The sequence below is a fragment of the Hyperolius riggenbachi genome, chromosome 3 (genome assembly GCF_040937935.1).
Source record: "Hyperolius riggenbachi isolate aHypRig1 chromosome 3, aHypRig1.pri, whole genome shotgun sequence".
NCBI lineage: Eukaryota > Metazoa > Chordata > Amphibia > Anura > Hyperoliidae > Hyperolius > Hyperolius riggenbachi.
The window spans coordinates 383,272,483-383,290,086 of NC_090648.1; the positions used below are offsets into that span (position 1 = coordinate 383,272,483).

General features: G+C 44.8%; 1 protein-coding gene across 2 annotated transcripts in view; it reads right to left on the minus strand.

The window, feature by feature from the left end:
- Window positions 1-17,604, minus strand: part of PIK3C2G (phosphatidylinositol-4-phosphate 3-kinase catalytic subunit type 2 gamma) — a 194,458-nt gene that overhangs the window by 128,846 nt on the left and 48,008 nt on the right. For both annotated transcript variants that reach the window (XM_068277370.1, XM_068277371.1), the window contains exons 6-9: window positions 17,379-17,484; window positions 13,516-13,586; window positions 7,574-7,637; window positions 2,018-2,143 (exon numbers count right to left, since the gene is read on the minus strand). In XM_068277370.1, coding sequence (XP_068133471.1) covers window positions 2,018-2,143; window positions 7,574-7,637; window positions 13,516-13,586; window positions 17,379-17,484 — 367 coding nt within the window. The remainder of the gene's footprint in view (window positions 1-2,017; window positions 2,144-7,573; window positions 7,638-13,515; window positions 13,587-17,378; window positions 17,485-17,604) is intronic.

The window sequence follows — 17,604 nt, forward strand, 5'->3', positions numbered from 1 at the left end:
AATGCACACAAACATGCCTGGGCTGGCATAGATATGATCAACAAGATAATTGTTCTGTCTTGCATACAGATTGAATGCAAATGATATGCAATTTGGAATCAAATCAGTCAAATGAAATACCTGCCAAATATCGATTGCCTCAGTTTCATGCTGTATACAATTTCAGTATCATCTCTATGCTGATAACACCCAAATCTATTTCTCAGCTGCTGACTTATCTATTATTTATATCTCAAGTCCCTGACTGTCTACCTGCTGCTTCTGCATTCCCTTTTCCTTAACTTTAACATGAATAAAATGGAAATTGTCATATTTCCACTTTCATTCTTTCTTCAATTCTCCTAGTTGCGATTATATCTATGAAAATGATTGCTAATTCAATCGGTCAGGATTGATTGGACCCACCAGCTTCTCTATTTTCATGCAACACGTTTTAGAAACATCTGACTGGAAATATGAATGGGCATCTTAAACCACACCCCTTCAGACAAGAATATAATTTGTTATAGCTAGAATTTGAAAGCTCACTGCCTCATCTCCTAAACCCTTGTCTCTTCCCCTAATGTCTACACCCTCTAGATCAATGATGGCTAACCTTGGCACTCCAACTGTGGTGGAACTACAAGTCCCATGAGGCTTTGCAATACTCTGACAGCTCTAAGCATAACGCAGGGAGGCAGAGGCATGATGGTAGTAGTTTTGTCACAGCTGGAGTGCCAAGGTTAGCCATCACTGCTCTAGATTGTACAACTTCAAGGGCAGGGACCTGCCCCTTAGTGTTTCCTGTTGTATTTTATCAAATGTAATAGTATTGGTAATGTCAAATTACACATTAATTGTATTTATTTGTACTTGTGTTAGGCCTCGTTTCCATATAGCGCGCTTAAGGAAACGTGATCTCAGGGACAGCAGACCGTGCATAGACTGCACTGTCTACTGTTTCAATTCATGCGCTGCAATTCACTTTTGAATCACAGCGCATGGTTTCCTGCATGTCGGGGCAATTGTGCCCATAATCCCATTCAGTGTAATGAATGGGATCGCAAGCTCTGCCCCCTGCTAGAGACGCGCACTGCAGAGCTGCGCGGCTTTGCATTGCAGTGGAAACGAGCCCTTAATGGTTTTCCTGCTCGTACAATGTGTTGAACTACTCATGTATCTAAGCTCCCCATTATTGTCTGCTATGTACTATGTACAGCGCCATATAAATAAAAATTATAAATAGTAATTCTCATAAACATTGCATGGAAGGCAGAGAAATGTGCATATCCTTGACTAATTCTATAGTACAGTAACGGGCACCCCACAATTCACAGACATACCTGGGATAGCCAATACAAGGTGTCCCACTCACCTACACACACGGATGAACCTGCTGCTAACGGGTAACTTCTCTCGCCCATTAACACAGACTTGAATGGTCGGTAACAGGCACCCCCACTTTAAACACATTGGGCTTGATTCACAAAGCGGTGCTAACTGTTAGCATGCCTGTGAAAACCCCCTTAGCACATCTAAACGAGCTTTTCGCGCGCAAAACTTTACGCGCGCAAAACTTTACGCGCGCACTGCACAGAGCGCAGGGCGCTTCGCTCGAAGTGCCCATTAAAGCCTATGGGACTTAGCGCTCGCATAGGACTTTGCGCGCGCAAAACTTTGCGCGCGGTACTTAGGGCGTGATCTGATTAAGAATACCGGTGCTAGCCTACTTAGCACCCTGGTTAGCGTGCCTAAAGACTTTAGACGTGCTAAGTAGGTTAGCACCGCTTTGTGATTCAAGCCCATAGAAAGAGCCGGGACAAGGTCCCAAGGCTGAAACAGCAAAGTGCGCCCCTTCATCCCTCCCCCCCAGCCGTCACACACTGATTGCTATTAATCTATGAGGCGCCCCAGGGCCCCCAGCACCTTCATCTCATCATTGCCATGTACCCCTTTTCTTATTTCTCTATGCTTCACATATAATAGGGGAATGATAGTTGTTGCCTCTCTCGCCTGTGCCTCGGGCACACAGACATACCTGGGTTGGCTGGTAACAGGCACTGCGAACTTTTAGGATGGCGTCACTGATCATTTTAGTCTCCACAGAGCGAAGGAGGTAACAAATTTCCTTCACAGCTTCCAGCAAAAGACTGATTCCAGCATGCTGGAAAATATAGGACAAGAAAATGTTGTCAACATAGGATAGGCAATATTGCCTAAATCAATTCTTTAAGAGGAACTTTACCTAAAATATAGTAGTTGTGGGCAAAAAAGAAATCAATACAATTGCAAAGTGAGAAATTAAAAAATAGAAGAGAGATCAAAAAATTATTGATATTCGCCATGTAATTTGTTAATGTTGTTTGATTCACAATGAGTCTGCTAGTCATCATATTTACTAGTAGACAGTACCAGTTTCCATTATCTATAACCACATCCACTAACTATGCGATAGGCTAAAAGTTTTTGTTTGTTTTTTATAGATATACACATGCACAGAGAGAGATACTGGTTGTTTGGCAGGTGGAAACAGACGTTATTTCCCACAATTAAATGAGGTTCACAAAAAAGATAACTGGCAATTGCAAAAAAAAGGGGGGAACAACAACAAACACTTTTTATGAAAAAGCCCATGCGATTGCGATTTCCCAACTCAAAAAGTGGATCGGATCACATGCAGTGGAAACAGGATCTAAAGCCTGGAGCACACTTCCAATTTTGATTGGCCAATCACTTGCCAATTTTACCACCTCCAGTTAGCATGAGGGCCAACAGATTTTGAATACTATATACAGATTGAGTAGGTAAGCTCTTGTACTACATGGATGTAGTTGGCCAATCACAATTGGATGCATGTACCAGGCTTAAAGCAGCCTTGCTATCCAGTTACATTGCTTCTCCGTGCTATAGTAACGCCTCCACCAACTAGCTCCATCAAACAGAGGACATAGCCTTCTTGCACAAAAGGAAAAAATATCCTTTAGGCTGGATTTACAGTGATAAGTTGCATAACGCACACAGTATAGTGAGTGTGAATTGCAATGGAGACTGGATGCAGTCAGTTACAACGCAGAACTGTGAACAGGCCCATAGAATCGTACATGCAGTGAGTTGACATGCAGAATTATTCTGCAACCCAGCTGAGCACTGTGAACTAACCTTCAGGCCTGGAATCCACCAGGTGCGCTTTTCTGAGCACGCTGTGATTTGAACAGCTCTTGCTAATGTAATGCTATGGGTGTGATCCCAGCGATGTGATTTTATAGAAATCCCCCATAGCATTGCATTAGCAAGAGCTTTTTCAAATCACTAGCGCTTAGAAAAGGCTGCTAGAGGGTTTGAGCCCTCAAAGGACCACTATCACGAAACACTTCATTTTTAAGTACTCCCATAGTAGTTACTGCATACATATAGAAGAATCACTGTGTACGTCCTTTTAATTGTTAGTGGGGTTTTTTAACAATCATGTGAGCCCTGTATGCTGGCTCAATGCAGAGTCTTTTTTTTCCCCTCACCTTCCATTATATAAATCATTGGGAACACTTGTGTTGTTTCTCCTATGGCTCTCACAGACATCAAAAGACCCTCGCACTTCCCTTCGCAATCACCAGGGCAACTTTCTGCTGTGTTATGGCCCATACTCACGGGCAACTTTTTTGCATGTCGCAAGCACACGGGAGCGTGCTTGCGACATGCTGGCGACAGCTAGCAGCCAGGTCCCTCCGCATACACACGGCGGAGGGACCTGGCAACTGATGCGACGGAAGCTGTCGCCGTTGTCCCTCCCCCCGCCGGAAGCGCCGTTTATTTACTATCATGTTGCTGTCGCTAGTCCGCGTACTCACGCGGACTAGCGACAGTTGCGGCGGAGGTGCGGCGGCGACTGTTGCCATGCGAATGAAACTTTCAATCGCATGGCGACATGAGCGACGGGCGACAGTTCGGGGTGCGCGCGCGTGCAACGGCCCATACTCACGGGCGACCTGTCGCCGCAACACGCGCGCGCCGCGTGTTGAGGCGACAAAAGTCCCTCGTGAGTATGGGCCATTAGCCTCACTGAAGTCCAATTGCCACAGTTACGGATAGTGATGGAAAAAAAAAAAAGACTGTTTGTTTATTTAGATAGCTCCCAGAGTCCGTCATAGAGCCAGCATACAGGGCTCACATGGATAGTAAAAAAAATCATTTATCTGTATGTATTAGGGTGCTTAAAAACAGTGTTTAGCGACATTGGTCCTTTAAGCCCTTAAAGTGCTTTCCTTAGTAAACAAAAACACCCACTGTATTATATTTGAGAAAGCAAAAATATTATCTCACCAATGCGTACACCAGCCTGAGAACATCAGCCACGGGGTGTTTCACACCAAAAAGGGTTAAAGGTTTTGGACCGTTTTAAAGCAATTTTTTTCAAGCAATTTTCAAAGCGCTTTTGCATTTCTATGCTTGATTCAGAATCACAATCGCTCCAAAAATGTTACATGAAGTGCTTTTTTAATGTGCTTTTAATAAAAAAAAAAAACGATTTTGTCTGATGTGAAATAGCCCATAAAATTGAATTGTCCAAGCACTTTTCAAAACACTGGCGATAAGAAAAGCTCTTCAAAGGCATTCTTGGTGTGAAACAGCCCTGAATGCCCAATTAAGGCACAGCAAGGTGGTACTGTGTCTCTCTATCCATGAATTGTGCTCTATGTGTCAGTGTGTATATGATGCAGCGTGTGCAGTTTAGCCATGTAGTATTGCACAGCAATTTTACCAGTCCTAAGGCCAGGGGAGAACCCCCGTTATTCTATTAGAGCCTTGTCATATGCACTATGGTAATATTACCATAGAAACATGTGTGTTACCACAGTAATTGAGTAGGCAGTACTAATAAGATGGTGCCGTGACAGTGGCCATGGCCACAGGGCTCCGGTTTCTTCTCTCTCCCCCCCCTCCCCCCCTTTATATGTAGCTCACAGGCCTTACTACAGCCAGGAAACCACCAGCTATTCGACAGATCACCCCATAGTGGCCAATGTCTCTGGACATGGAAAATTCAGATGCAGGTCCATCTACTGCTGCTTATCACCCCGTGGCGCTGCCCACGAGAATGAGGCCCCACCCTCATCCCGCTGGCAGAAAAAACGTGTGGCGCCACAGCCAGAGACACTATGGGCCTGATTCACAAAGCGGTGATAACTCAGTTATCATGCCTAAAAGACTTTAGGTGTGATAACCTTTGCACCGCTGAGTTAGCACGGCTTTGTGCTTTTTATCGTGCGCAAAGTAATTCCACGCGCAGCGCCCATAGGGTTTAATGGGCGCATTGCGCGCACTGCACCGCGCGCCGCACGATTGCGTGCACAAAACTTTGCGCGCGGGAATTTCGCGCGAGTTTCATTTTATCACGCCTAAACTGAGTTTAGGCATGATGAAGGGCTTTTCATACTCCATCTGCCACCCTCCTTCCTGGGGTTACAGTACATGTGTCTCTTGCTGCCACTGCTGCCCTGGCTCCACATGTAGCTGATGAGCTCACCGACAACTTGCTGCCGGCCTTGCTTTACGGCACAGCCCTGAGTCAACTTCGCAGACCCGCCAGTCTGCACCGCATCCCTGTATCCCTTGGAAATACAGTTGTCCTCCTCCACCCCGGGTCTCCTCAGTCTCCAGCCACTGTTCATCTGGTTCCAGGCCACCTGACCCACTGCACCGGACTAGGCCGCAAGGCGAGGGCTAAATTTTTAAGAAGGGCCACAGTGGTACTTCCGGCCAGGCCACTTAACTAAGCCACCAGCTCCTTCTTTTCTTTTCTTCCTCTTTCCTCTCATTCTCTGCACTTCCCCCTCCCAAGAAGATACAGCGGGGCATCTGAATCGCTGCAGAACAGTTGAGCGCTGCAAATAAGTGTGGCAGCTCCGCTCACATAGCACCCAGACGGCCCCTCTAGTCCTTCTCCACTTTTTCTATGTGTTGTGTCTATGCCTAGCCTATGTATACTCTATTGTGCGGGGTCAGAGAAAAATGGCGCATAGTGACGATGTTTAAAAATGGCGCCGCATTGAAAACATAGCCTTAACGTTATTTAGCAATATCCATGTTTAACTATGGCGCACAGACGAAAAACTAATTGAAAGGTTAAATTGTTAAGCGGCATATCACTAATTATCATTGTACTGTATTTAACATTAATTAACCCACCTTGAGCAGGGTTTCTTCGGCTGCTGGCTCATTCACTGACACAATTACCTCGTATGTGGCGGCTTCTCAAGTTTCAAAATAAGCAGCAGGAGGGAAGAGAGAGGAGTGGACGGGTGGAGAGCAGACACGTTAGTTAGCCCTGCCACCTCTGCTGTCTAGGAAAATCAGACCCTTGGGTGAGGATGGTTGGCACAGCGCAAGGATAATGCTGGCAGGAGGAGAGTGCAGCAGTAGGAGCCGGAATGCCACGCAGGCAGCAGTGTGCTGGGTCACCCACACGGGATCGGCTGCCTGACCACTTCCAGCACCACTAGACAGCAGGCACTGCCAACCAGCCACCAGCCTGGAGCATCATGCATAGGGTAAGAAAGTACTTTCAGTGGCAGTGGCAGAGCCCTGGTATTTATATTTGTAGCCTCTGTCATTTGGCTGACAACGTTTCATAGCTAAACGTTAAATAATGTTTATAGCTTATAGTTAAATAACTATAAGCGGCAAAAAAAAACAGCGGCATCGTCGTGCGCAATTTTTCATATGCGCCATTTTTGACTGGACCCAGTGGACACTATGGCCCAGTGCACACCAAAACCGCTAGCAGATACGCAATACGCTAGCGGTTTTGGGAGCTGATTTCACAGCGATTCTAGGTATGTTTAGAGAGGTTTTCTAAACATACCTAGCGGTTTTGCGTGCGTTTTTGTGTAGCAGATTACACATATTGTTACAGTAAAAGCTGTTACTGAACAGCTACTGTAACAAAAATGCCTGGCAAACCACTCTGAACTAGCGTTTTTCAGAGCGGTTTGCGTTTTTCCTATACTTTACATTGAGGACAAAACGCTTCCGAAAACCGCAAACGCGCAGCAGGAGGCGCGTTTGCGGCTTGGCAAAAACCGCAAACCGCCGGTGTGCACCATCCCATTGCAATACATTAGACAAGCGTTTTTAGAGGCGGATGCGGCCGGCGGATCGCTCCAAAAACCGCTCGGTGTGCACTGGGCCTATGTTATATGCCTACACTCGTATGCTTACTCTAGGTTTATTCTACTGTATGTTATATGCCTACTACTCTCACATGCTTACTGTATGCTTACTTACTGTACCATATCCAACCCTGTATGTGCCAAAAATAATTCCGGGTACAAACCTTGTTGTACTTGGCAAAAGAAATTCTGATTCTAATAGAGTATACGGGTGGTGCTCCACTGGTGTTAGGACCTGTAAAACTGACGTGGAAAGGCAGCATACAGTAAAATTATCGGCCTTTTGTGCATCAGGCCCATAGTGTCTGTTGGTGGATGATTTGTGTGTATGTGTCACAATGTATGTGTCAGTATATTTTATGGTGTGTCTTGTAGAGTATATTTGTTGAAGAGTGTGTGATGGTGTTGGAGGAAGGAAGACATATCACCTGGTTATAGAGGAAATATTGGGCTTGCTCTTCGTAGTGAGACACAGCAATGAATAGTCGTTTCCTGGATGGGGGAAAACAGATTAATAACTGTAATGCAACTGCAGTGAGACTCCAGGATGTTGGTACTATTTACTGTGCTATGTTCTGTCAAATTCAGTTATTTCAGCAATCACACATGCACAAACAAAAACACATAGGGCTTGATTCACAAAGCGGTGCTAACCTACTTAGCACGTCTAAAGTCTTTAGACGTGCTAACCAGGGTGCTAAGTAGGTTAGCACCGGATTTCTCAATCAGATCGCGCGCTAACTTTGCGCGCACAAAGTTTTACGCGCGCAAAGTTTTATGCGCGCTAAGTCCCATAGGCTTTAATGGGCACTTCGCGCGGAGCGCCCTGCGCTGTGTGCAGTGCGCGCGTAAAGTTTTATGCGCGTAAAGTTTTATGCGCATAAAGTTTTATACGCGAAAAGCTTGTTTAGACGTGCTAAGGGGGTTTTCATAGGCGTGCTAACAGTTAGCACCGCTTTGTGAATCAAGCCCCTAGTGTACATAGCATATTCACAGACATACTGTATACCAGTACTGCTTTTTACTCAAAAACAGCTTGGCACTTCACTTATGCTGTTTATTAAACTGCTGGACACGTTTTAGAATTGATCTGTAGCCATACTGCATAGCTTCCACAATGCTTGGGGAGCAAGGCAGTTTCTGGCTGTTTTGGTGCCCCAGGCAAGGCACCCTCTGTCTCCCCAAGTCTTTTAAATAGGAAGATCATAGTCTACATTTAGTTTTGCAGGCATTAATAACAAATTGATATATTATATACTGCAATTATGTTGTTTCTCAACATAAGTCTATAAATGATGCGTACAGAAATTATTACCAAGCCAAATATGTAGGCACATACTGTTAATATTAAGGTCTGTACTGTACAGAATACAGTATGGTGGTGAAGTTCCAGAAGAGGTGCAACAATCAATACAAGGCAACTGGCAGATTATTACATATTAGCAGCTGCCATGTACTTGTTTTGCTATTCAGGGCCCCTTTGTGCCATTTAGGTGTTAAAATTACTATCAATCCCTCTCTAAATGGAACTAGCAGCTGTGTACTGTATAAGAATTCCATAAAGGACAATGTACTTAGAATAGCTCTATAAGTGTCCTGTTCTGTAGGTGTCACCCTAGCCCTTTGCCTAGTTTGTCTATGCCTAAAATTGGGGAGTATGAAAAGAGTTCTGCTGACTATTTCACTGAAAATAGTCAAACTGATTATTTAACCAGCTGCCAGCCAATTAATCAGCAGCTACTGTGCTATACTACGGTTCATTATGTTGTTTAAAGTTAAGCTCCAGACTAAAAATCGACTCAGCAGCACTGAAAAGGCTTTGTGTTTCTTTAACCCTCTGGGCAATACAATTACATCGCCCAGGAGGGGGCGCAGCACTTTTTATTTTTTTTATTTTTTTTTTAAATCATGTAGCGAGCCCTGGGCTCGCTACATGATAGCCGCTGCGCAGCGGCATTCCCCCACCCACTCCGATCGCCTTCGGCGATCAGAGTAAGCAGGAAATCCCGTTCAGAACGGGCTGCGCGGCACGGCGGGTAGCGGCGGATCGGCGGCGATTGGAAGTTACAAGCAGCTAGCAAAGTGCTAGCTGCGTGTAACAATAAAAAAAATATGCAAATCGGCCCATTAGGGCCTGAGAAATCCTCCTGCACGATATAACCCGAGCTCAGCTCGGGATTATCACCCAGGAGGTTAACAGTTTCACAGCATCAGAACTTTGTTTCTCTTATACAAGCCTCATTTTTAGCTGCACAGAAGAAAACTGCCTGGGCTTTTTTCCCCTGATGCTGTGCAAAGCATGATGGGATTTCTGATTCTGTTGTTCTCGTTCTGCTGTTTTGGTGCAAATTTTTTTTTTCTTACATTTGACATTTGAAACCTAGCGTGTGCAGCTGGGAGGGGTAATCAGGACACAGGATAGTTGGAACTGTGTTTCCTGCTCCTTGTCTCCTCCTTTCAACCAAAAAGATGGCTGCCCCCATGACAAAGATGGCAGCCCCCATGAATCACATACATTTGCCTGTTCTTTCAAAACAGGGTGGGTGAGAGATTATATTACCTATCTATTCTAATTAACATAACTAATGTAACTTGATGACAGTATGTTTGTTTAGGATGAAGTTCCCCTTTAAGACTTAAAGGGACTCAGAGCTCTAAAATTAAAAAGATTTTATACATAACTGGGGCTTCCTCCAGCCCCATCTGCTCCGATCGCTCCCACGCCGCCCACAGCTTCGAGAACTGGGTCTCGTCACTGACGTCAGTCGCTGCCAGCTACGCAGGCGAAGTGCGCTCTTTGCGTATTTCTCCAGCAGCTGCAGAGCGTAGAGAGCACACTTCTCTTATGCCAGACTGTCTCCGACTGACAGAAGTGCAGTGACCCGGTTCCCGAAGCTGTGGGCAGCGGAGGACGGTGGCGTGGGAGTGATCGGAGTGGATCGAGCTGGAGGAAGCTCTAGGTATTATTATTATTATTTAGTATTTATATAGCGCCGACATATTACGCAGCGCTGTACAGTGTATATATATATCTTGTCACTAACTGTCCCTCAAAGGAGCTCACAATCTAATCCCTACCATTGCCATATGTCTATATTATGAAGTGTAAGTACTGTAGTCTAGGGCCAATTTTAGAGGGAGCCAATTAACTTATCTGTATGTTTTTGGAATGTGGGAGGAAACCGGAGTGCCCGGAGGAAACCCACGCAGACACGGAGAGAACATACAAACTCTTTGCAGATAGTGCCCTGGCTGGGATTCGAACCCGGGACCCAGCGCTGCAAGGCGAGAGAGCTAACCACTACGCCATATATGTATAAAATCTTTTTAATCTTAAAGGGAACCTAAACTGAAAGGGATGTGGATTTTTCCTTTTAAACAATACCAGTTGCTTGGCAGCCCTACTGATCTCTTTAGCTACAGTAGAGGCTGAGTCACACACCTGAAATAAGCATGCAACTAATCCAGTCTGATTTCAGTCAGAGCACCTGATCTGCATGCTTTTTCAGGGGCTGTGGCTAAAAGTATTAGAGACACAGGATCAGCAGGGGAGTCAGGCAATTGGTATTATTTTAAAAGAAAAAATCCATATCCTTGTCAGTTTAGGTTCCCTTTAAAGCTCTGGTACACTTTAAGCCTTGTACACACATACAAGGCATGTCGGCAAGGATTGGGATTCAATAGCTCGGGTGACATTGCACGGCCGTGGCTGTACAGAGGTGTTGCTAGCCTGCCGTTCTGTCACTATGGGGGGGGGGGGTACAAGAGGGCTGAGCGCTTGGCTCCTTGCTGGTCAAGGCTTCGGGGGCTGCTGTAAACATACTAGATTCTTGCCAGAGGCAGTTGTTATCAGCCGCTTCAGCCGAGTTGTTAACATACAAACATGCAGGTAGGGTGAGTGGGGAGAGCAATGTGCTCAGGGATTGCTTGGGTGTCACTAAAGATCCAGCATGGTGAACCTTTAGGCCATGTGGGGCTGCCACAGTACATACTCTAAGGCCTCGATTCATAAAAGTGCCTGCGAGCGGGGAAAGTCGAGCGGGGAAACACCGCTGTCGGTATTTCCGCCTTCAGGGTGGTAATTCATAAAAATTTAGCTAGTTGTGACAGGCGTGCGGAGATACTCCGCTGTAGGCAGGCGTTAGGCTGTCGGGAGACATGCGGAAACAGGGGAAGCAGGCGGAATCCCTCCGTGCGGTGTTCTCTCTGCAGCTGCTTGGGAGGTCTGTCCCATTCACTGCAACGGATTCCGCACGCTTCTCGCCACATCAGAGGTAGCGGTAATACCCGTCCGCATACTGCTACCTCTAATCTTTATGAATTGACATTTGTTACTTTTGCTGTGATAATCACCGCGCAAGGCGGTGATTTATCACTCTGCTCGTGGATGTCGGCTTTTCATGCGGAAAAAGCCTTTATGAATACAGATTTGGCTGTGTGGTCGGTAAAGTGAGCCGTTTTCAGCATTTCCGAATGCGGAAATGCTTTATGAATCGAGGCCTAAGTCAAGGGTGTCAAACTCAAATACAAAGTGGGCCGAAATTGAACACTGGGACCAAGTTGCTGGACAACCTCAATGTTAAGTGTCCACCACCCTCCCTTATAAAGTTCCCTGATGTCTAATGCCCCCTCCCTCTTGTAAAGTACCCTGGTGTCTAGTTGCCCCCCCATCCCTCCCGAATACAATTCCCTGGTGTCTAATGCCCCACCCCCTTCATCCACTATACAGTTCCCTGGTATCTAGTGGCCCTCCTTCCTCCCCTAAACAGTTCTCTGGTGCCTCGTGATCCTCCCTCCCTTTGACAGTTCCCTGGTTCTTAGTGGTCCTTCCTCCCTCATACAGGTCCCTGGTGTCTAGTGGCCCCCTCCTTCCCCTATAGAGTTTCCTGGTGTCTAGTGACTCTCTCCCTGCCCTATACAGTTCCCTGGTGTCCAGTGCTTCCTCTTTTCTTTCCCATATGGCTTCCCTGGTGATCTAGGGCTTTACCTCCAATATAGCTTCCCTGGTGGTCTAGAGTGTGTCAAACATAATGCAAAGTGGAGAAACAACTCGCAGGGTAAATTTGATGGCTCTGCAGGTGAGATTTGGCCTGTGTGAATGCTGTTCTGCTACAATTTTTTCATAGAGGGATAGTAGAATTCATGCTGTAAATAATCTATTACAGCAAAAAAAAATTGCCACTTTAACTACTTGAAGACCGCCTCACGCCAATGGGCGTGACCGTGGCGGCAGCCCCAGGACCGCCTAACGCCAATTGGCGTCAAGTCCTGGGGCTGCAGTTTCACAGGGAACGGCCGCGCGCATGCGTAATCGTTCCCTCTCCCTTCATGGAAGGGAGTTCTGTGAGTAGCCTGCTAGCCGCTGATCGTGGCCAACCGGCTGTTTGTAAACGTAAGGGGAAAGAAATCTGCTTTGTTTACAACTGTACAGCGCTGCGGTCCCCGCCAGCGCTGTACGAGACTGGGGAGCACCGTCCTCTAATAGGCTGATGCCTACGAGAGGCGGAACAGGACGGATCGCCGCCCTGTTCCAATTCTGATGACGGAGGGGAGGAGGGAAGGGGAGGGAGGGAGAGAGAGCCTCATAGAGACTGGGAAAAAAAATATAAACAAACTGCCGCAGCGATTGGACCCCTCCGGCGGTATGTCCCCTTAGGGACAAAAAAAGGAGGTGAGTCCGATCGCTGGGCTCCATAGCATGGCTGTGCAGGAGGCTGAAAAGCCCAGTACTGCAAAAAATGGCCTGGTCTTTAGGTGGGAGTTAACACTGTGGTCGTCAAGTGGTTAAGGTAAAGGGGATACAGACGTTACCATTGCTGCTACATTCCTGGCTGACCCTGTGCCTTTAATACATTTAGTCATTAACACAGAATAAGTTTGCAGATCAAGTGACATTAACCGAGAATACGTTTGCAGATCAAGCAGCTGCATGACTTTTCCAGACACTTATTTAGCCAAGAGATCAGAATAACAGCCACTGCCACAGAGCCATCAAATTTGGTTTCTCCACTTTGCATTATGTTTGGCCCAATCTAGACCATCAGGGAAGCTATATTGAAGGCAAAGCCCTAGATCACCATGTTAGCCATATAGGGAGTAAGGGGGAAAACACTAGATACCAGGGAACTGCATAGGAGAGGGGTCCACTAGACATCTGGGAACTGTATAAAAGAGGGAGAAGGGGCTATAAGACATCAGAAAACTATATAAGGGAGGGAGGTGGTCACTAGACATTGGTTAAAGCATTTCATTTCGGCCCACTTTGTGTGTTGAGTTTGACGACCCTGCTCTAAGGCAATAAAAATGGCCGCCTACATATTGTATTTACAATGTTCCTTCAGATGACTTTTCCCTGATTTTATCTGCTTACCTGAACTGCACCCAGTACTGTTGATGTTCCAACCGGTTACTGAGCTCCAGTGGCTTCTGGTCATCTTCTATCTAAAGGTATAGCAGAAGAGAAAGTGTAAAATAAGATGGAAACTAACCTGTGCGCTACCACAGCTCTGTAAAGATGGACAGACACAAAACAAATTTTTATATTTTCAATTCAAGAAGTACAATTAATTTTTCTGCTTGATAGAAGCATTTGAAAAAGCTGACCAATGTATCACACACGTGTTTCCCCAACTATGAAAAACATTGCTTGGATCTATAAATTAAGAAACTGACAACCTATCCTACACCAGTCAATCTTCTGAAAGTTTAAACAGAAATGTCCACCACTCCTGATTCTGTTTTATAAAAAAAAAAAAAAAAAAAAAGGAAATTAGTTCACATTTCTCAGTTAAATAAAAAAAACACCCACACCCTTTCGATTTTATGTACAACCGATTTTTTTTTCGAACTGTAGTAAAATTGGATGTTTTTATTGTATTGTATGCGACCACCTTTAGCGTTGGGTGACCAGTATAGTTGTAGAACAAGCCCTGTGTGTACAGTGATTAGGATGGTTGTACAACCAAGTGTGTGTGAAAAAAGAACTTGGAAAGGGGCTGATCTTGGTGACTGCTTTGGTTGTACAATAAGGTGTGTCAGGAGATGGGAGAGTATAGTTACACAACCAGCTCTGCATGTATGTTGGTTCTACAATCAGCACTGTATTTGAGGTGATCAGAATGCCACACTATGGGTGCGTGTGACTCTCACAGGGCTGCTGGCTTGTATTTTACAGTAAAAACCAGTTAAAATTAGCAATGTTACCAATGTTGTATACTGTAAATATACAGTAATGCTGGTATGTTTTCCCAAAAAAGGTGTTGGCCATAGGACAGTTGTACAATCAGCTTGTGCATATGATTGAGAATAATCTCATAATCTTGATAATGTAAGTATCCCTCCTATAGAGTATTCTGTCTGTTGCAATGGAGCTGCAAATGGACAGTTCTGGCTTATCTGCTTGCATTCGGTTGTGCATTTGCAATCGGTCTCATTGTCATTTTCAATTGCGCTGCAGTTCTGGCAGCTCAGGATGCTGTCATCATTCCACCAATTGCTTGTTGCAGCTGAGCTGCGGCCAGATAGCCCTGGATTCCCTGCATGCATGTTGTTACATAATACTGCATGTATTTCTTATGGAAGTCCTTTGCATTCACAGTCAGCTAGCAAATGGTAATCAAGCCAGCTCAGGATTGAGTGATTACCATTCAGCTGTGTGGAGATTTGCATACCTGCATCCATTGGCTGATGCCAGCATAAAAGTCTGCCTCCCATTTCATACCCCGCCCGTCATAGTGGTCAGTGCGCTGATCTGCTGGGCACCTTGTTACTATGTATAGTTCTGTTGTAGTTCTATGCGACCTTATTACTTGTGCTTTTGCTAGTTCTTGATAAATATATATGCAGACTTGCTAATATATATTTATCCGTTAGTTGAGCCATTTGTTATTTTTCTTATTATTGTGTATTGCCTAGTTCCATGCTCGATGGACGTTCGCTGCATCCGCGGTGGGTCAGTGAAGACCATTATCCAGATAGCTTGGATTCTGCCATCACCACGTTGGTGACTGGTAGTATTCCTGCTACTCTAGTTTCTGGGAACGTAACTATAGGCTGCAGTTGCTATTAGTTACGTTCTATCCTGTAGTCTTGCCTGGGTGGATGCTTGCTTCCGACTGTTGTTAGCCTGCTTGCTCTGATTCTGTGGACGTGACTGTGAGCTGCGGTTGCTACTAGTTACGCTCCAATCTATAGTCCTGTCTTGTACCTGTCTGAATGCTTGCTATCGCTAAGGCAGCACAGTGCGAACTAAGGCAGCGCAACATCGCACTGCGCTGCCATTGTGTTTTATTTGTAGCGATATCGGAAGCCCAGAGCTGCAGTTGCTCTGGGCAGCCTGTGTAACCTCTTCCATTATCCAGCTCTTAGCCTTGTTGCGCTGGGTGGTCAGAAAGTATGACCCCCCCAGCATTACAGATAAACATTGTAGTTGATTAGGGGTGTTTACTGTTCTATACATCTCAGGGCGAGTTGAGTAACCCTCACCTGTGGCAGAGAACCTGATATATTCTCCAATCAACAAATTGCTCATAAGGGGAACAGCAACATATATGGGTTGTTCTAATGTGCATTAGCATCATTCCCTTCTACAATTCGCTCTCTATGAATCATAATATAAATCAATGAAAAAGTCCACAAGTCAAGGGAAAAAGAACCCACAAACAAATTACTGCATGTAAATATATATATATATATATATATACAAGACAAGACAAGACAAATAACAGTTATATTGCGCTTTTCTCCTTGCGGACTCAAAGCGCCAGAGCAGAGCAGCAGCCACTAGGGCGCGCTCTATTGGCAGTAGCAGTGTAAGGGAGACTTGCCAAAGGTCTCCTACTGAATTAGTGCTGGCTTACTGAACAGGCAGAGCCGAGATTCGAACCCTGGTCTCCTGTGTCAGAGGCAGAGCCCTTAACCATTACACCACCAGCCAACTGATTATGAGCAAGCAAAAAAAAAAAAAAAAAAAAAAAAAAAAAAATATATATATATATATATATATATATATATATATATATATATATATATATATATATGTATATATATGTATATATATATATATATATATATAAATCAATGACCTATTCATTCATAATATAAACCCCTTAAAAACACTACATACTTTTAATATAAAAATTATTCTACTTGTACTTAAAAAGGAGTTTGTAAGAAGTCCTTTTTGTCCCACACATTTTATGTTTGTAACAGCAGTAGCTTTAATGTAAGTCTAGAGGATGTCACCACATATGAAATTCTACGTCTTGCATATTCACCAAAAATAATTTTTTTATGACATACTGGGTCCCTGTTATAGTACATACACACACCAGGCAAAAACGGTCGAAATGATCATAAACGACTGACCTGTATACACACCTGAACGATTAAAGGATGAAGGATTGAACAGATAAGGCAGAAGTGATGTATGAGGTGCTATTAACTTCAATGATCAATAGTAGTATGCACATCAACGATTATGAGCAAGCAATTAAAAAAGTGGTTCATAAAGTTCATGCGTTTTACAAGATCTTCACACCTAATGAAGGGCGGAGCCCATAACATGGAGTGTACTGGCACTGCTATTAAATGTGAACGCAAGTTCCTGCCTGTGTAGCGTCTCCTTCTATATCTATTAAGTGATCACTGTGTGGAGCACGAGTGGTGTACCTGCTTGAAGGAGTGCACCGGCTCAGTACCGCTCTCCCGATCGAGGATAGAGCTAACATAGGAGTTACCAACCCGTTTGTTCCCGAATGCACTTTACAAGGCATGTCTGTAGTTTAATCAACTGTACACATTCCCTGCAATGAACGATCGTCGGTTGAAAAAGTTCAACAGGATGGATGAGGACTGACTCCCGATATCGGTTGTTGCAGTCACAGTTGTTTACCTAAAATTGGTCATAAACTCATTAATCGGTCGATTTAATAGGATTTAGAGTGATCTTTATCTAATGTGTGTATGTAGCTTTACAGATATTTACCTCCCTTCAGTCTGGAGAGGACATTAGAAAAAAGATACTTCTGCACAAGGCAGAAATAAAACTTCTAAAGATCTTCTTCCACTCCTATATTGACTAATGCACTGGACTAAGTTTGATACCCCCCACCCCCCATTGCGGAGCTGCAGGTGAATCTGAATGACTGTGGACCTATTTGTAGATATTTATCTCCTTCAGTAGACAAAAATAAAACCACCAGGGAGCTTCTTCCCTCCCATGTGGACACTTACAGTTCGGGCGAGAGAGGGGTAGGGCATGACATCCCCCTCTTTGTGGAGCCGTAGGTGAATCCGTGACAATCTCTGGAGACTCAAGTGACTTCGCAAACTGAATCCGCTGCAAGAGAGGAGACAAGAACTTGTCATCTGGATATGGATAGTACCTTTCCCATTGCTTTGCCCAGATCTGTTAGCACACATTTTTGTGGTTCCTATTTAAAGGGGCACTATGGCGAAA